General features: G+C 48.6%; 1 protein-coding gene across 5 annotated transcripts in view; it reads left to right on the forward strand.

Annotated features, from left to right (window-relative positions):
• Positions 1 to 20,784, forward strand: part of LOC149345277 (uncharacterized) — a 215,048-nt gene that overhangs the window by 114,091 nt on the left and 80,173 nt on the right. For all 5 annotated transcript variants that reach the window (XM_089546559.1, XM_089546560.1, XM_089546561.1 and 2 more), the window contains exons 22-23: positions 3,328 to 3,403; positions 7,417 to 7,581. In XM_089546559.1, coding sequence (XP_089402685.1) covers positions 3,328 to 3,403; positions 7,417 to 7,581 — 241 coding nt within the window. The remainder of the gene's footprint in view (positions 1 to 3,327; positions 3,404 to 7,416; positions 7,582 to 20,784) is intronic.

Consider the following 20,784-nt stretch of genomic DNA (forward strand, 5'->3'; position numbering starts at 1 on the left):
CTGCGCTTGGTTCTGCTTCTGCTTGGTTCTGGAATCATTACACGTAATTGAAAATAGGCCAAGTTTATCCCTAATTTGTTCAGTTGCTGGCGAGAGGAGGCAAAATGAATATTATGTGTACCATTTTAAGGAAATGAATATGCCTTAAAACCCAATAACATTGACGAATGCTCTCCGAAGCGGGTGACATGGGTGCCGCCATGTTGACAACGCTATTTTTCTTAGCGTAAGCAAGAGCACATGCGCTAAATTTGAAAAACAGCATACATAACGTGACCGTACGTAAAACTGCGATTTGAAATAGCGTTTCTGTCATGCGTAGTAAGGAGGACCTATTTTATAGCGCTCACTGTGCCTTTGCATATGTCTGCGTACACTCTACTAAAAGTCTCTAATGCTGTCCGTGAGACTGAACCAATACCAACATGCCCAACTTTTCCCTCTGCTTCAGAACGTTTTGAAAATTTTCGCTCCTAAATATATTACTGATACAGTCGAACCCGGATATATCGAATTCGAAGGGGATCGGAAAATAGTTCGATATAGCGAAAATTCGATATACAGATACAGTAAAAGCTCGTTAATTCGAACTTCACGGGACCGGGAAAATCATTCGAATTATCCGATGTTCGAATTATCGAATGGCCGCGAAAAAACCGACAAGAACCATTTGCATTATGGTGTATGTAGGGTATTTACTCGCGTAACGAACCCACTCACATAATGAACCCACCCACCCCCGATTTTTGGCTAAGAATCTGAAAAAAAAAAAAAAAGCGTCAGTCGTTAACGCTTCCCTCCGTTTGGCACCGTCACGGCCCACAAGGCATTTCTTGGCAGCGCGCCAAGATGCTGCGCAGCGATAACATCACTTTTGACATTAGCTCCAGCAAAGGGGGAAGCGAACTTTGGCAGAGTGCCAGCGCTTGTTCGGTTGTGCAAGCCTCGTTTTCAGACCGTCATGCCGCCCCCCCCCCCCCCCCCCCCCCTCTCCAACGCATTTCTTGGCAACGTTAGCTCTAGCAAAGGGAGAAGCGAACTTTGGCAGAGTGCCAGCAGCGCTTGTTCGGTTGTGCAAGCCTCGTTTTCAGCACCAACGCATTTCTTGGCGGCGCGCCAAGATGCTGCGCAGCGATAACATCACTTTTGACGTTAGCTTCATCAAGGGGGAAGCGAACTTTGGCAGAGTGCCAGCGCTTGTGCCGGCGTCTTCTTCGCGGCTGAGCGCGTGCTTCCATTGGCCACGGACCGATGGGTGGAAGCATGGACGACACTCGCAAAGAAAAAAAACGTTTTTCGCACGTAATTTGTAGCATTTGTAGCGCCCGTCCGAAGTCATAGCCTTCATGGGCGTTGGCTGGGACCGCGCTGACAGTGCTTATCCGTATTTTTGAATTAACAGGGCTCGAATGAACGAGCATTTAGTTGCGAGTTGCGAGTTGCGGAGGTTGCGCGGAAAAGAGGGTAGGCAGCCGCCAGCGCGGTCGCCACCCCTTCCCTCCGGTGCCGCAGGCCACCGCGCCAGTGATGGCGCCATTTAAGCTTTACCCACTCTTCCAAGGTTTTATCTAGTTCCATCTTCTGTCCCCGTTTAGGACGTACGCAGCCTCTAACTATGCGGAGGAGGTGCTTTTTTTTTGGCCACATGCTGTGTGCCAAGCCGCCCAGATGCGGTGGCGCGTAGTTCGAATTATCCGTAACGGAACCGACTCGCTTTCGAATTAACGGGCTTTTTTATACACAGATCTCTATGGAGCTTGGCCGGACCAAGTAGTGTTGTTCGAATTATCCGAAAATTCGAATTATCGAGTTTTGAATTAACGAGCTTTCACTGTATAGGCTAAAACTGCACTCCCGATCATAACAAATTATGGCTTACCGTTTGGAACAGCCGCGAATCACATAGTATGGGCACGCAATGTGAAAGCGCTTTATTTCGCGGAAAAAAAATCACTAATTTTGGGCTGCTTTTTTCCCTGGGAAACGAAGTTCAAAACACTGGCCTCGATCTTCTCGAGACTGTCCAGGTGCGAGAGCACAGTGGCTTCCATTTCGCCGCAACAGCGCCGAATCAGGCTAACGCTGACGGCAGTTCAGTGGCTGCGCACGGACGCATTTCTTCGACAACACAGTTGCCCTCGTCGTCGCTGGAGTCGGCGTCTTGAACGCCAGCTACCGCTTGAAGTTCGCTGTCAGCGTTAAAGTCCTCAACAGTCACTTCGGACGGAACGGCGCCGAGAAAATTGGACAAGTCGCGAAACGCGTCGTCCAAGCACTCATCGTCATCTAAATCTTCCGGGCATTCATCTCCGGCCACTTCAAGGCCTGCCTTGCCAAAACAGTTGGCTACTGGGGCCTGCTTCACGTCGCGCGTTGAAACACAGGCACACACAAAAAAAAAAACACGCGAGGGGCAGATGGAGAGATAAGAGCGAAGCCTATGCGAGCGGCAGTCAACGTGACTGCGAAGGAACGACAGAGGGAAAAGAAAGAGCAGGGAGAAAGATCAACGCTCTGGGCTTCGTTTTTTTTTTTTTTTTTTTTTTGGCGCTCTCTTTTTCCCAGACCCACGATGTGCCCACGAGCGACCGTTTTCTCTCTCTCTCTTTCCCCAAGAAGCGTGGCTTAGAACCGTCGCCGCGCGTCTCGAGGGTGTTGCTCCATGCCGCACTCTCTTCGCTAAGCTCCAATGACCTTGACGGAGCACATGCCGGCGGTACAGGAGGAGCGGGAAAGCTCGCGCCGGTGGGGCGCAAAAACGGGGAACAAAAAAAAAAGGGGGGGCCCTGCGCCTGCTGACTGACTGCGGAAATGTTCTCCGCTGAGGCGGCTGAGGACCGGACAGGAATGTCTTTGGGGAAAGCGCGCCTTCCAGGGGCGCGGCGCGGCGCGGCGTTCGACATATCCAATGTCCGGAGAAAGTGGAATTCGATATACAACGCAGCTGTCCTATACTTTTACATAGTATTTTCAAGGGGGTAATCTGTGTGTTCGATATAGCCAATAATTCGAAATATGCGGGTTCGATATATCCGGGTTTGACTGTTAAAAGCCTAGATAAGTACTATATTCTGCACCTTAAAGATTTTGCTTATCAAGTTAGGTCTTGATTGGACTACATAAAATGTGCACAAAAGCTGAGTTAGTGCCAACATAGAAGTAGAGAAAAGCACGATTGAAAGTTATTGATGTTGTTTACTTTTGCTGTAGCAGGTCTGTGGTGTAATCTCCCTCAGGAAGCTGGGCAACTTGTCTAGGGGACTGCGTTGAAAGGTGCGCTGCAGACCTGATCGGTTGCTTCAGAGAAGGCTGGTCTTTGTGTTGCAGGGAGGTGCTGCGCAAGGCAAAGCTGCTGCCCGACATGGAACCCGAAGAGCTGGCCCTGGCCGTGTCCATGTCCCAGGTTTGTGCCCTCCCATTTTCAGCCAAGGGGTTGAAATGCTAGCGCTCCTTTTATGTGCTTGGTCGGGTGGTCGTTAGGGAAAATTGGTGTCGTGTGACGAGTGAGTGTATATTGCGCTAGGAAACAAGGACGAAGGCAAGAGACCGACAACATGCACACCAGCCGACTTTTTTTTTTCTTGGCACGTGTGCAGCTTTTCAATAACTTTCGGTTGATAAACGATCACCACAATATTGTTGGCGTCTATTTTAGTCCGAAAATTTTCCGGAAAGACTCCTCGCTCGCTCGCGCGCGTCGAGACCAGCCGTGGGCAGGCCGGCCCACATGCCGGCGCAGCTCAAAGGAGCGCGCCCTACGTCATCATGACGCTGCCGCTCTCCGCGTTCGCGTTGGCTCCCGCTCCCTGTCGTCGCGTTTGCCGCGGGCGGCCCGTCGTTGACATCTAGCAGGTTGGACGCAAGCGGCGCGCTGTGATCGGACGCTGCGGCGCCGTTCGCAACCTCGCGCCGCGGTGAATCGCGCTCGCTTTTCGCGCATGTGTTCCCGCCGTAACAGCAAAATTCAGTTACCCTACCACGCATTTAGAACGTTTGTCTAGTTGAATGGCGCAAATCGAGCATGACCGGCCACTTTTCCGCATCCAAGACACCGCGGTTTTCTGGCATCGCAAAGCACGAGGAAAACTTTATTTTCGTGTAGATTCTGTCACGGGGAACACCAGGAATGCGCTTGCGACAGAGATTAACGGTTCGGGCGCGCTGCACCATGGAATTTGGCCCCGCTGAGCAGGGGGCACTCGGCACTCTCTTGGTGCCCGTTACCAGGCAGGTCATCGATCGTGGGTTTGGTACTTTTTTGGCCTGTTCTATGCCTGCATGAGTCTAATTCGTCGGCGGTATTAATTTGGCACTGCATGCGCAAAGGGTCGCCGCCACGGCGGCGATGCCTCCGCTCGGCGGCGGCGATGCCTCCGCTCGCCACTTCGCTCTAAGCGGGTCAAGCTCTTCGTGCGCTTCGAGTAATGCGGCTTAAAATGCATGCGTTTGGGTCGGGACCGGATGACATTTCGAATAAAGCGATATTTCGAGTAAAGCGATTTCGTTATAACGAGGGATTACTGTATCATGTTTTCTTGGTGCGCTTACCATCATAGGGTGAGTCCCCTTGTGCTATTGTGGGCACTCTGATGGGTGTGCTTGGGCTAGCTCCTGTTGAAAAGAACAAATACATTGTAAGAGGCTTGACGCTAGGTGTTTTAATGTTCTGGTGTAATTTTTCTTAAACTAGGTTTGCAGTGTGTATGTGAAAAAAAAAATAAATGGGGGAGGGAACGAAGATGGGTCTAGAAGTAAAAATAAAAAGCGTCCCCGCCTCTCCCGTAAAGATCCCAAAGTGCCCTTGGCCTCCCCTTTCCTCAGCCAGTGGAAGCACCGCAAAATCACGAAAAAGCCATGACGAACTAGGCGAAACTGTTTCTAGGAGCTTCACAAAAGCAGACGCGACGGCAAGGCACGAGATGAGAGAAAAGTCACGAGATAGGAATATACTGCGGAGAGTTCGGTGCCCTCCAGTATATGGTTTATCGTGTGCACTGAGAAGGGGAAGCGTCAGGGACAGGCAGGGTGGAGGGTTGAGGGAAATTTACAGTGCTTAGAGCAGGCGGCAGGGTGTACCATGTGAAAGCGGTGGCTCTAATGGCAGCACTACGATGCACAACAGTTTTGAGCAACGCTTCCGCGAAGCACACTGGAGAGTTGAGCATGGATATCGCCAATAAAAGGTGCTTGCGCATCTAAAAAAACTCTGACGGGCAATGCCGACCACTGGTGCTTGTGAGGACGTTACTCTTCCTGTGCAACCTCCTGCAACCAATTAATATACAGTAGAACCCCGCTGTTACGTTCCTCACTGCTGCGTTTTCCCGGCTGTTACGTCGTTTTCTTCGGGTCCCGGCATAGCTTCCATAGGATCCAATGTATTGGGAACCCCGCTGTTACATCGTAGATGAGGAAACGATCCCGCATGATACGTCGCAACTGGGCTCCCCGAACCCGCCCGGGCAATGCGCGCCAACCGCCATTTTGATTTTTGACGAGTCTTGGCCAGGCTTGGCTACGGAACTGGCTGCACGAAGCCGCACGCGAGTTGGTGAGGCCGCCACTAGATGGCTATCTGCCTCGCACGCCGAACGCCGCGATCTTTATCGTGGGAGGTGGTGAGGAGGAGGCGTGCGGCTGAGGTCGCTTATCAGCGCGTCTTTTCTTTCACTCTTTCTTTTTATCTTTTAACTCTCCTCTATCTGCAAGTGACAGCGGTGGTGGCTCGGCTGGAGCCAGTCGGCAGGGCCCGTGCAATTTCCTTTTCATCCTTCTCAGTCGGAACAACATCTTTATTGTGGTTTGATGGCGTGATAGCGTTGAGTAAGCGGAAGGGGCTTTCCCTTGAGGAAAAGCTGGACGTACTAAACGCAGTCGACAGGCAGCCAGGGCGGCTTACGCGGAGCAGCGCGGCGAGCAGCCTACGAACATTTCAGTGCTTGACGCTGTGCACAACGTCTGTGCACAACGTCGCTTCAGCGTGGACTGCAGTGAGCGCGTGAACTGCACAGCACTGCTGCGTGCGTGCGGTGTGGCCGCACCACAAAGCGACGCTGACAGCAATGCGGCCTTTGCTATTGAGAAACGCGTTGTTCTTTTCAGCGAGCGAAAGAAACTGCAATCCACCATTCTCGATTTTTTAAAGTCCTAGGGTCAATTTGCGGAAATTAATTGTTTCAAGTCAAAGCTGCACTGTTTTCATTAATTTTCGGTGCTTTCCTCACTGTTGCATTTTCCCGGCTGTTAAGTTTTTTTTTCCCGGTCCGGTGAAAAACGTATGAACGGGGTTCTACTGTAATTGCTACCTGCTACAGTGGTCATTTTGCTCATAGCCTATTGAGTAGGTTGTAACGACACTTCAAGGTCACGTGACGAAGTCTCATGATCGGCCTATCATTCGACCACGGCGGGTTGCGCGAGGCCAAGCAGAATATTGTGCCCTAAGTTGGCCATTGTGTGGCCACCCTACCTCAGCCGATATGTCAGTCGGGATCCCAAAGACAATGGATTTTCTGCAGAATGGGGGCCTTAATGCTGTTGTGTTAATATTAGCTTGTCCTTGAGTCAGGGCCATGCTTTTGTCACGTCCTCATTACTGAAATGCGCGACACAGCTGCCGGTCACGCCACGAACTAGTTCCAGCTGCAACGGTGGCTCAGTGGTTATTATGGTGCTCAGACATAATAAATGATTTTTAGTGCAACGACAATTAATATTAGCGCAACAACGACAAGCGCCCGTGTTGTTGTCTTTCTTGTGTTGTGTCGTTGCGCTAAAAATCATTTATTATGTCTGAAAACCAACTAGCTCAGCAGTTAACCCTCTTAAATTATGGTGCTCAGCTGCCAACCCAGAAGAACTGGGTTCATTCCCGGTCTTGGCATTTCCATTTCGATGGAGGCCCATTTGCTGTGCGATGGCAGTACAATTTAAATATCCCCAGGTGGTTCATATTATCAGGAGCTCTGCACTGCGTCGTCCCTCATATATATAGCCTGAGTCTTTTCGGGAAGTTGGAGCCCCTGAAACCAAACTATTGTTACGGGGAAATACTATTTACATTTATTTACAAACGGTAGACTAGCAGGGGGCAGCAGGGAGCACCAACGCGAACAGCGAGACCCATCAACCTCCTCTCCTACTTCATTCATCCCTTTCACATGGGACAAAGTTAAAACCAAACTATAAAACCAAATGAATCAGTTCCGTGATAGCGCTCCAGAATGCATGCTCCTCGTCGCCCAAAGCTTGGGACAAGGGCAGGGTACATTTCCTCAATGATAGTCACAAGACTGATAGAGGTATCGTGCAGGAAGAAGTGGACGGTGTCACTGCATGGCCAAGCTGTCGTAACTGCTTTGCTAGTGGATTGTTATTCAGAACTGTCTCTCTCAGCTGGGGAATTCTCCATTGCAGGACTCCCTGGTGCCAGATGCCCAGCTGCCGAGGACACCACAGAAGAGAGAGCTTGCCGTGTCCAGCCCCAGCTCGACAGCACGCCCCACGATCCTGCGTGTGCGGCGCGCATCCCCACGGGCCTCCCCTCGCAAGCGGCGCTCCCTCTATGACTTTCGTGCCGAGGTGTGTACTTTTACAGGGCAGACACAAAAGACAGTGCACTGCACAAAAGCCCTGTCAGATGCCAGGAGGTTGTGTCAGAGCCCTTGCTCAGGTGTACGTGCAGTGCTCTGTCAGCCACGCTGGTCACTTGCTCAGGCCTAACAGTCGAATTGATTCAGCTGTAGTATGGCTGGTAAAGTCACACAAATCACACATGAGGTGTTTATTAATGCATTACCATGAGGGTCTGTGCAAATGTAAATGGCAATTGCTGGCTGTCAGTAAGATGAGGCTCACCCTTTGTAGCTCGAAACGAACTTAGTCTACTAGCTTGGACATAGCAGACCTTAGCATCCCACTTCAGATTTAACAACCTTTCATGTGGTAACCTGGGATATGATGAACGTTATTATGCCGTCTCAGGTATAGCAAACTTTCATATCTGGATTTCGGATATAACGAACTTTCATGTCTGGACTTCTCATGTAATGAACCTAAGTGCACCACCATGGGTATAATAAACTTTAGTGTGTCAGCAGAATGAACATTTAGCTCCTAACACATTCGAACGGTCCTCCAAGGATCTAAGAGTTTTTTTCATTGATGCCTTTGGCTGAGACACTTTGCCTCTGGGCTGGTGCTCAGGAAGTGCCCTCAAACGCAACATGCATAGCATGTCCTTGTGTACTTAGGCAAACATGCACAGCCAGCATTGGCAGAGCACTCGCTGAATGCCATTGATTTTTGTAACGTGTGTTCAAAGTGGCCTCCGAGGTTCTCGGAAATCTCGGAGGCCATCCTTACTAGATGCCGGTGACTGTGGTTAGTATTTTGTACAATTACAATAGAACCCCACTATAGTAAAGTATCTTGGACCAGCAGAAATGTTTACTATACAGTATTTACACGATTGTAAGTTGACCTATTTTTGAAAATTTGAAAATCCAAAGTGGGGGGGGGGGGGGGGGGGGGTCGACTTAATATCGAAACCTAAACTTTGCACTATAAATAAAGGCGAGACAAACGAGATATCGGCGTGGTTGCATTTTTGCTGCGCGGCTCAGTCGCATCGCTCTTGGTGCTGGCCTTGAGCAGCTGCTATGTCGACGCGCAGAACCGGCATCCCCGCCCCGCGCAAGGCGGCCCACCGATGGTGGCTGTCGATAAGCAGCAAAGCAGCACCAACCCACTCCCCACACGTGGCCCCAGATTGCGTATGCTGATAAGCGGCGGCAGGCCGATATCGCATTCGCGTTCTACTCATAATAGATGTCGTCCAAGTTTTTTTTTGTTTACTTTCAACCACGCACTCGGCGCCCAAGGGAGCGTCGGTAGTTGATGGAAGGGCTGCTGTTCCAATCGTGGCGGCACCCCCACTCGGAACCGCAGCGGTGCCAGGGAGTGTCGGTAGCCGACGGAAGAGTCGACACCACTCTCGCGTAGTTTCTCTTTGGCTCTGACGCATCCGACTACTGCCAGTCGCGTTTCACAAGTTTTTAATGTAGTGCTTCGTCATTCGTCGTTTGTGCTCCAGGTCTGGTAAGTGACCGGCGCTCATTCACGGCTGCGTTCAAGATGTCTGTCATTCTTTATGCCGAAGAAACTAACTGCGCGCCGGGCCGCAAGTTCGGCTTTCGCACTGAGTGATAAAGGTGTGGCAGTTACAGCGAGGCAAAATTTTCAGCTGTTCCACGCGATGTCATGATGTGGCTGTTTGCGAAGTGCAGGATTTCACTGCATGACGATGTTAGAACGACGAGCTGTGGGACCGCAGCAGCGATCACGACGGCAGCGCTAGCGAGGACGATGGTGCAAGTGTGGAGAGTAGTCCAATGACTAATACCTTTTTGTTTTGGAATGCGCCCACGGGCACTCCCGCATGCGGCAACCGACAGCGGCTGGTGATAAGCGGAGGCCACAGATAGTACTGTCGCGTTACTGTCAAGTTTAAATGACCTCCAAGCTTTTTTATTTTTTTCAGAATTGTGATGTGGGGGGGTCGACTTACATTCAAGTCGACTTACAATCGTGTAAATACGGTATGTGGGCCTTTACTGTATCAGTATTTGACGATGGCAGGGTTCTGACTGTGCGCTCTGGCTGCAGAGTGTTGGTTTAAAAACAATTGGCTGGGGCTTAGCTAAGGTTAAGCCTGGATATCTCGAAGCGAAAAGCTGCGGTGATCTGCGATAAACACGCGCTTGCGGCGAACGTCGAAGGATGACGCATAGCGCGCGGCAGCGTGCGCCTGTTCTATGGGCAAGCGCGCCTTATACCGTATTTACTCGCATAATGATCACACTTTTTTTCCAAAAATTGACGCAAATTTAGGGGTGCGATCATTACGCGGGGTAAATTTTTTACAAGCAATTTTTGAGCACTGAAAACGCAAACAAGTCGCAAGCAGACAACTCTTATCACACGGGCACGCTACCCGCTGTTACGCCGCTAAACGCGGTTATCGCGAACCAATCTCGACGATCTCGGCTTACGTCGTTAACCGAGAAGGTAGAGTGCGAAAAGCGCAAGAGCTGGCCCACTTCAAGAGTGTACTTTCTTCGCACTGAATCACGTTCAAAGAGCAATGCATCAAAATAGGCAGTGTGTATAGTGCTGCGCGACGGCGCTTTTATGTGGCCTTTGATCTCGTCCGATAGCGCGGCAACAGCGTACTACAACAGCAACGTCCCGCGGCGCTCAAGCTACGCATTTTACCGCCGTTACGCCGAAAAATGTCCGGTCCCTGCCGCATCGTTGATGTACTTAGGTGACACGTTCGCAACGCTCGGAGCACTGGATTGCGCGCGCTTACCGCAATGGTGCCGCCCACGAGCGCGGCGGACGAAGGCACTCCCTAGTCGTCGCTAGGCCTAACTTGTCTCATATCGAAGCCACAGTGGACGACGCCTTTGAATTGACCAACGCTATAATGAATGTTCTACTTATGGTGCTGCCTTACTGACAACCTCATTGTTTCATATTAAAAGAAATATATACGATCGATTTCAGCGATGCCTTCGCAGCGGAGCTGGCCAAGCAGATCGGGTCGCTCGCGCTGCAATGGCGGCAGCTGCTACGTGGCTGCGGACGTAAAACTAGCTTGTATCGCAGTTATTACTCCTACCAGCAACTCGGTACAGGCCCACGATCCTCAAGGGGGATTCATTTTTGACGTTCCCGTATCCCAGGGCTTATTATTTACGAGAACAATAGAGTTTAGCCGGATCACCGCATCACTTCGTTCCACCGCAACCCAGAACGGTGGCGAGACTTGCGACAATGGTGAACCGTGATTCGAGATAACTGCAGTTAAGTTTGGTATCCGCTGTTAAGCATAACTGCATTTAGACAGCCCGTGACTACAGGTCAACCAACAGGCGGCTGCCGCTGCAATGCTGACAGAGCAATTAAGATGGTAATCTGCATGTGCCATTTGTCAGACAGATAGCAAGTACGATCATCGTCTGCTAGACTCGACATCGTCGACAAATTGCCACGGCAAGTTCGGGGTGCGATCATTACGTGGGGAATAAAAAAACTGAATTTTGCCAACAAAATTCGGAGGTGCGATCATTACGCGAGTGCGATCATTATGCGAGTAAATACGGTATACCCCTCCTTTCAAATGCGCACGGCTGTGCTGAAAGGTGAGACGGTGGCGAGGAGGAGAAGCGGCGGCGCACACGCGCAGTAGCCTGCGCCGTGCATGACGTCACTCGTGCTCCGACATATGCTGGCTGACGTGAAGCGTGGTGTTGACTAGCGTAGTGAAGCTTTTTGCTTAAAAAAAAAAAACACTCGGAAATACCTTACGTCCTGCTCTTTTGTGATAATTATTTATTTTCAGTTATCACATAATCACGTTTTCGACTTCATTTTCATTTTGTAGAAGAACTGTGTTTACACGAATAACATGTGGCTAGGAAAATAAAGGAAGTTATATTCGATGTGTAAAACCAAACCTTTTCATGATCACGGCACGGTCTTCTGTGGCCTAATGCACGCCCTTTTCTACTCGTCACTGCACTTCTACTCCCTTTCCTTTCTCAGCGACCTGCGCCACCTACTTCCTATGTTCATAGCCAGCTTTAATTTTTCAATGTGCACCACACACGCAAGGTCTTTGAAAAGTTGGCTTCTCCTTGCGGCTGCCTAGCATGGTGGTGAAGCTGCTTCAAGAAGCGCCATTTCTTTTTTTTTTTATTGTATTCGCTATTATTTGCCTTGCGGAACCTAGACTTCGCACGGGCCACTATGTCATCATACCGTGGGAAGTACATCACCATGGCCAGCTGCTCTACTATACGAGGGGGTACCCAAAAGAAACCGGACTTATTTTTGTTTGAACTTATTTGTTCACATTTTAAGCACAGACCTTCAATCTCAGTGATGGGAATGCTGCGCCAATTGCGCCAATCTGCGCCATTTCGATAAAGCTGCTACATGCTGCTCCAAAAAGGGGCCTTTTTGCAAAATTGCGCCAAAGCTGCGCCAAAACGAGCCGTCGCCAACGTCAGGTACTGCCCTGTGAGGGAACTATGCTTGCGACTGTTGTCCGCCATTGAAGTCTGAGAGTAGCCGGTAAAATCCAATACGATCCAGTTCTCAGTCTTCGTCTAGAGTGCTCCGCATGGTGCTCCGTCTACTTCGTCTCTGATGGGAGAGTGTGACTGAGTGAGGGTGTCGTGAACGCGTCACGCTTTCCACCGCGTCCGAGCTCCGAGCGTTTCCGGTGGGCCGGCACCGGAGGCGAGTAGTTGGTGGAGTGGGCCGTGGCTAGGCCTTGGCGCGTCGGCGCGCGCTCTTGCACTTCCCCGCCGCTCGTTCGCCTCGACTGCGTGGTTTCAGCGGTTTCAGCGGCGTCGTGGCGGCGTCACGATGGCGCTCTCGAAACTGAAAGGTAAGCTTTTTCTCGTTTTTTGCGCCTTTTAGTTTATTCAAATGAGTCTTTCTGGACATAAGAGCTGATGAGTCAGTGTGGCGGGGTTCAAATTTAGAAACTGAACATGACTTAACAGTAGCAAATTGAGCGAATGGCGGTGGATGCACGTTGCAGAACCGCGGTAGTTTGAGCCTGCAAGAGAGGGTGCTGTTAATTCCCGGTTTGTTTACTTTTTATGAAAGAGTACTTGTAGTTTTGTGGCGTTCGTCTTACGCTAGTATCAGCTTCGAAAGCCCTGGAGCACGTGGCGTGCTGGGCAGCCGTGTAACGTCGCTCAGTAATTTCATATTGCCATCCGCAGTTCTACGAATTCCGTGGTTGAAATAAAGCTACAGTGACGTCCGGGCTGCCCATAACAACCTTGCGGCACGAAATGCATAAAACTCGCCGGCGACCGGGCCATTCACGCGCTCCTTTATTCACTCGGCATGCGAGGTCGCTTGGTAGTTTCGGATTGTCCGGCTGCGGAGCCTACGGAATGCGTTTTCCTGACATCACTTGGCTGATTGAAAGACGTCCTTAAAGCGGTGCCTTTGCAGCTTGAGCTGAAAGTGTTATATGGATATGAGCACTGAACTCATGCTAAGGAGTTTTATGTAGCGGCTTCTGAAATAAAGTGTATACCGCGGACGTATATGACGCCGTACATTTCTCACGGAGTTGGTGGGCCTTCTGGCCTTCGTGCTCGTGTTGCTGCCGTAATTAAAAAAACTTCCGAGGCGAAAATGAAAGAAAGTTCCACGGAACGCGGTATTTTGCAGCCTTCCGGCTATACGATGAAGCAACAAGCGTCTTCTGGCGCGCCCGCTACGTTCGTACGATTTTGGCGCTGCGCTGACGGCCCTGTCTGTTGTCGAAGCTTGGCAGGCTTCGCGAATTTACGGCGGAAGCTTTCAAAAAGTAAGGGGAAACAAGGTCGTTTTTCAGGGCAGCAATTAACGGGCGGGTAAGGGATACGTGGGAGAAAGCCTCCACCCTTCCTCGGCGGTCGAGGACTGCATGATAGCGCGATCGCGCGCTCAAAGCAGGTGCGCTCTTTGTCGGCGAAAGTGGTACTGCTTTTATAATTACACGTGTCCGGTTTTTAGAATGGAGCTTGCTCTGCCAAACATCTAGACAGAAGCCTTCAATACTTTGCAATTAGTGAGCTGCAAATTTTTGGCACTTTGCTTATTCTGGATTTATAACAAACTGCTCTTTTGTTTTTACGTGTTCAAATTAACGTTTATCCAAATTAACGTTTATTCATCAAATTAGTGCAGGAAAGATTGCCGGTATGTGCAGCTCAGGTGCTCTGAAAGCCCTGAAAAAGCTACTTTTGCAGCTATTAGTGCAACAGCTACAACCTAAGGACGCTGCAGTGAAGGGCTCTGGAAATTTCGACCACCTAGGTATCTTTAACGTGCACTGACATCGCACGGCCCTCTGGAATTTTGCCTCCATTGAAATTTTGTTAAAGTTAATTTTTAATATTCAGTTCTGTATCGAGGAACGTGTTTCTATAACTTGTACTGCCACGTTTGAATGAAGTGTGTAATTGTTAACCATGACTGTTGTGGGAAAAGAACCGTAGTGTTTCCTGGGTCTTTATTTTTTTTTTTAGAATATGTTTAAGCACTCAACAATTATTCTCTAATTTACAGGATCATATTGCTTGCATAACAGCTTTTTATTTCATCAAACTAACATTATTATTTATCGTTTGCAGGACGCAACAGCAAATTTAACTCTGGCATATTGAAAGATGTCGACTGCAATGGAGATTGCTTCGAGGTGTGGTGCAGACCAGGAAAAAGGGAAGAAAATGCTTATTGCATTATTTGTAACCAGACAATCAACTGCTCACAGCATGGTGTCACAGCAGTGAAACGGCATTCACAGAGTAAAAAGCACTTGGAGCTGACCAGCAAGCTTCGGGGCCCTGACGGGAGGCTGAAGAGGCCAGCTGCTGTTCAAGCATCGTTGGATTTTTCATCGACAGGCACGATGACCCATGCAGACCATGTCACAGCTAGCGAAGCACTTTTTGTTTTGGCATTGACGATAAAAGGTCTCCCATACTCATGGGCGGATACGGCTACACCCCTTCATCGCTTGATGTTTCCCGACTCAAAGGTGGCTAAAGACTTCTCCTGTAGTAGGAAAAAAGTGTCTTACGTTGTGTCAGATGGGCTTGGGCCTTATTTCAAGGGACTTGTGCATGAGGAACTGAATCGTCCTGGTGTGTTTTACAGTATCAGTGTAGATGAAACACCACTGCCAGAACAGCGGTGCCAGCAGTTTGATGTTCTCGTGTGCTACTTTTCTGGTGCTGAAAAAGGAGTAGTGGTCGAGCACCTGCAGTCGTTTCGTTTGGGGAGGGCAACGGCTGATATCCTTTTGAAATGTGTAAATGAAGCCACTGAAAATATTCCTCGAGCAGGGTTTTTTTCATTTTTCAGTGATGGTCCAAATGTAATGAAGTGTTTAAAGAAAAAATTGACCCAGGAAAACGGCCCCTTAATGGAAATCGGAGAGTGCTCGCTGCACAAGGTGCACAACGCGTTTTCATGTGCTCTTGATTCATTTGGTAGTGAAGTTGAAACTGTAGTCAGTGACGTGTATTACTTTTTCAAGACATCTTCGGTGCAAAGTGCCCAGCTCCAAGAAAAACAAGAGGCTCTTGGATTGCCTGAAACTGTGTTTTTGCGTCATGTCAACTGTCGCTGGTTGTCTCTTGTACCAGCCGTGGAAAGACTAGTCGAGCAGTTTTCTGCCCTAAAGAGCATCCTAGACTCCCAGAAACCAGTGCGTGCTGCAGGTAGCATGAGGGCGAGACTAAACAGAAACCTGAATGACAAAAGTTTCTACGCAAAGGCTCTGTTTGTGAAGAATGCAGGTGACCTAGTTGTGGGATTTCTGACGCTGTTTCAAAAGAGTGAACCTTTGCTGCATGTTCTTTATGATGAAATGGTGATGATGTTGAAGAAAATTTTGGGCAGATTTCTGAGGCCTCAGGTGTTCATGTTGAAACAGGGACATGAGCTCGCTTCCATTGATGTCGAAAGTTCGCAGAATTGGAAGGAAAGCATAGTAGTTGGGGCAGATACTGAGGAAGCTATGAAATCTTGGTCTGCTTCAGAGAAAGCTGAATTTCGACTAGGAGCTAGGTCATTTTACATAGCGTGCTCAAAGTACCTTCTGACAAGGCTTCCTCTTCAGAATTTGACACTTCAGCACCTCAGGTGCTTGCACCCAAACACCCACTCCCAGGAGTCTTCAGCAGAATCGTTCAGATATCTTGCAAAATGTGCGCCTCAAGTGATACAACCTAGCCAAGTTTCATCTCTCCTTGATGAGGTGACACTCTTAAGCTCTGAAGCGCTGAATGTGGGCACTGATGGGCCACTTGACAAATACTGGCATAATATATTTATCATCAAGGGCGCTCAAGGTGAGAGAAAATATCCGCTTTTGACTAAGCTTGTCAAGGCCCTTCTTTCGCTTCCGCATGGGAACGCTGATGTTGAGCGAGGCTTCAGCCAGAATACAAGGGTTTTGAATGAGAGGTCGAACCTTTGTCTGGCAAGCGTGAATGGTATTCGCCAGATTATGTCATTTGCCAGAAGGTACAACAGTGACCCATGCCAGCTTTCAATTTGTCCAAATGTCATTAGGGCCGTTCGAGGCGCATCGAAACGGTATGCAGAGCGCATTGCCTGCGAACAAGAGAAGTCGAAAAGGCCACGTGCAGGTGCGGATCCAGTGCTAGCAAGTGCCAGCTTGTCTAAAGCACAAGCGAAACAGAAGGTAGATGAAGCGCAGCACATGTTCAGAAAGGCTGAATTGCTGATTGAGCGGGGCATGAAGCTGAAGAACTTCAGTGACATTGCGAGTGGCCAGGCAATATTGAGCCAAGCTAGGGAAAAAATGAATGATAGTGTCTCTCATCTGGCTGCCTTTAATAAGGGCTCAAAGAAAGGAACATAGGCCTGTCCATCTGATATCAGTATTTTTAAAGCACATGCCTAATTCCCTTTCATTTCTCTTGATTCTTGTGCAAAGGGTTGTCATACATGCTTACTGCAATCCAAGATGGTCAGTTCCTTTTTTTCTCGAAAGCAGGTTTAGTTCAGTGGCTGCTCCTGTTTACACTCATAATTTATTTTAATATTTTGAGTACTTCGGTCTCAGTTCTTTGTTGCTGGTGAAGACAATGTTTCTTTGTCTTGCGGTACAATTACCATGGTAATGATTACCAGTGCTAGTCAATATACACTTTGTGTGTTTCTGTATTGCATTGCATTGATGTATGCTGTTACAAATAAACTATAAATTTGTCTTCTAAGCTTTTTTTTTCGGAAATGCCGGCTCTTGCTACAAAACAAGTGACGCTTGCTACAAAGCGAATATTTTCCTGCTACAAGGCCTGCTACAAAATGGTTTTGGCCATTCCCATCACTGCAATCTCCTTCAAAGTATTCCCCACTTGCAATGATACGCTTGTCGAATCTTTCATTCTATTTTTCAAAACATTGTTTAAATTCATCTTTTGTGATGCTTGACAGTGCCTCCGTCGTTTTTTTCTTCACCTCAGCAACATCAGCGAAACGCTTTCCATTCACCTATTTTTTCATTCTAGGAAACGAAGAAAGTAGCACGGGGCAAGGTCGGGAGAGTATGAGGGTTGAGGAATAGGGGTCATGCCATTTTTGGTCCAAAATTGTCGTAGAGACAGGGCTGTGTGAGCAGGGGCATTGTCATGGTGGACAAACCAGTCACCCGACCGCCACAAATCTGGCCGCTTCCACCGCACGCTGTTGCCCAATCTTTTCAAAACATCCAAGTAGAAAGCCTGGCTAACTGTCTGACCCTGCGGAACAAATTCTCAATGGACGACTCCTCCCACGTCGAAAAAACAAATCAGCATTGTTTTGAAGTTTGGTTTCACCGGACGAGCTTTCTTGAGGCGAGGGGAATTTGAAGTTTTCCATTTGCATGATGGTTTTCTTTGATTCAGGATTCGATTCAGGAACACTTGAGTTGTCCCCATAGCATCGTCCTTGTACGTCTTTCTTAATATTTCAAGAGTTTCCATTCAACTTTTTCCGAGCAAAAATCAGAATTTCACCGGCGCACGCTGTTCACGAAAATCAGCCATTGCAAAAACGACATTCACACAAAACAGTCGTCACTCTAAAACTCTGCCTAAACTAGTCTGACCTCCTTAAACGACGGCACTCGGCTTACTGACTCTGGAATGTTCGTTCTATGCGCTCCTAGTGGCAAAACGCGGTACCACAGAAGCTTTGCCGACCAAAAAATTTAGTCCGGTTTCTTTTGGGTACCCCCTCGTAACCACTTAGAAAAAATTTTTTTTGCTATAACCGAAAAAAAAAAGCCGTTGGGGTACCTTGGGGCAAAAAATTTTAGGGGATCGCGTGAAACCATCTTATAACCCAGTAATCCAGGCATCGTATTATTGAAAATCTCGTCCAACGTAAGCATTCGCGTAATAAAGACGTCCACTACTCTGGCTTTCAAAAATTAATTTAAATTCTTTTCCCCGCACGTTGCAAAAGCGGCCATTTTTGTTGCGCATGAATTAGTTCCGAGAGCACGTGCACCCAGGCTTTCTGGCTCAGAAGAGGCTTTAGACGAGGTGCGCGTGCACTGCTGTCCCTACACATGCTGGAAACGTCACATCCACCTGGAAAACAGTGATTTGGACAACACGGCAGAAATATGGCTGCTCTGAATCTTCATAGATGCTTAGCGATGTGTAGTACAACCTTGCCAGTGGCATGTCTTTCTGTTCAGACCTTTAGGATCGATGCTACTCTGCGGCAGGAAGCAGCAGTGTCTGTACTAATTCGCATCACAAAGGTAAAAGTAAGACACAATTACCACCTATGACACGGAACACACTGGCAGCGCACTTTCTGCAGTGATGTGCAACCCACCCTACTGCTTGCTCCTGGCTCTGTCGGTGTCGCTAAGCCTAACAAGCACTGCACGGAAGCCACAGCTGAAAGGGCTTTCAAGCTAGTCTCCAGTGGTCATAGAAATGTCTAATTTTGTTACTGCCTGTATGATAACTTCATGCTAGTGTGAACATACAGTTGATTTCCCAAACACCTTCGTCAGCAAAGTGCGCAGAAAAACTGGCCAGGTGAGCCACCTCGCACCGACAACCATGAGTTGCACGCACGGAGTCTGAGCCGTCGGCAGAACTGTCATTACAGGCCGTCGTGCGCTCAATTTCATCGTTGCACGCATGTTTCTGCCTTGATTCCGAGTTTAACCAACTTTGTTGATGTTGCATCTGCCAATAAAATGCTTCATCTCTCATTGTGGACCATTCTCGCTGGCCCTCATAAAAAGCGGGGCATGCCTATTTTTCCGCCATATAATTGAGGTGCAAGTCAGGTGAGCAGTGTGCCCATAAGCAGCGCAGAAGGTTCCTAAATCGCTGCGCAAAGTCATCGTCAGTGCACTAACAATGCTCACTGAAGCATGGTAAGGAAAGAGTTTAATAGAACAAAAGATATTGATGCTACAAATTTTTGTTTGTTGAGGTTCATAGTGCGTATCTTGTAAGCTTACGTTGTCAGCTGTGGGTGCACGAGTGCAGTGTAAATGGCTGCTGTCAGATTATACAACCTTAATCTTTTTTTCTCATCTTGCTTTTGGCCATTATGGAGCGAAGTTCCGCTGTATTATCTGCTCACAGCCTCTGTTTACACACTTTTACATGACAGGATCGCATGGGGTTCTACCATCGGTCTCCATGGTGCACACACTGGTGCTGTACTTGTCCCAGTGACACGTACAGCATGGCACGAGTGGCAGTCAGCTGAATTTGCAGCACCGCACGAGCATGCAGAAAGCTCCATGAGGGCGGTCATGTGAAGCCAGCAGATGTTAGCCTCGCTCTCTCTTTGTCTGTTGGCTGGGCTCAGCCAGAGTGTTAAGTCATAATACAGTCATCATCATCAGCCTGACTACGCCCACACTGCTGGGCAAAGGCCTCTCCCATGCCTTTCCAATATCCCTGCCCTGTGCTAGCCACGCCCACCTTACCTCCACAACCTTCTTAATCTCATTCGCTTACCAAACTTTCTGCCGGCCTCTGCTACATTCACCTTCCCTTGATATCCAGTCTGTTACTCTTGAAGGGACCCCGTCTTGTATCGATAGAATACCAGCTCCCAAACACAAAAACACCACTCTTTCTGAAAACAAAGCTCTTGCAAGGTAGACAAGAGCAGGAACTAAGATACAGGTATTGCCGCCACAGGCCAACCTCGCAAATAAAAGTGTGATAATGAAGATCTCTAAGGCTAACAAACCTGAATGAAGGTTAGGTGTTTGATTGATATTGAAGTATATAAGTATATATAGATTGAAGTATATAAGCTTTGTCTTGAAACCACCTGTGCACTTTTGCCACACCAGGAAGACGGAAAAAAGACAACCTAAATGTTGGAATTCAAAGAAAGCCTACAGGCGGCCAGCTGAGTTTGCGTATGTTTTGGGAGGTTTTGCAGCTGTGCGTTCTGCGTGCCTCCATGGTTTTGCTACGTGCCTTCATTTACAAGGGGGGAGAAGGAGAGGACCTCCAAGTGCCTCTATAAGTGCTCCTCGGACGAAGTTTGCGCAATGCCACACAACTGCGACAAGGAAAGAAAGTTGTGTACAGCCAATGTTGAACGTGCCTCCACGTTAGCAAACACACTACTCAGCGTGTTCGCTTTGTCAACGTGCCAAGACTCTGGGCTGCATAACCAGCCCTACAAGGGCTATTATTACAGAATTAAATATGCCCGCACGTACCAGTCGCTGCACATCAGCCAGAAAGGTGTCTCAGCGGTGACAGCGACACTGCCAACTCCTCGCCGTTAGACTTTCTGGTCTTCTATTTCATTATCAGAAAGTCCCGAGTTTGAATCGGAGCATTGGGAAAAAGTTTTTAAACTTCGGATCTAGATCTCTTAACAATAAATGCACCTTTCGCTGCCAGGCAAACGGCTACAAAGCCACAAAATGCCGAACTATCGGATTTTACTAACAAAGAAAATTTGACAGTGTTGTCCTCAGCATCCCTTTAACAGTGGTTATCTTGCCCTTGTATTACATGCCTTGTCCAAGCCCCATTTGTTCCTCTTGATTTCGACCAGGATGTCGAAATCAATCCTGTCTCTTAACGTAACACCTATCATTTTCCTTTCGTTTTGTTCATTCGTTGCATTTCATTTCATTTTCATACCATTTTCGTTTCCGTAGCATGGACGACGACAAAC

The sequence above is a fragment of the Amblyomma mixtum genome, chromosome 5 (genome assembly GCF_055824585.1).
Source record: "Amblyomma mixtum isolate Tamu chromosome 5, ASM5582458v1, whole genome shotgun sequence".
NCBI classification, from domain to species: Eukaryota; Metazoa; Arthropoda; class Arachnida; order Ixodida; family Ixodidae; genus Amblyomma; species Amblyomma mixtum.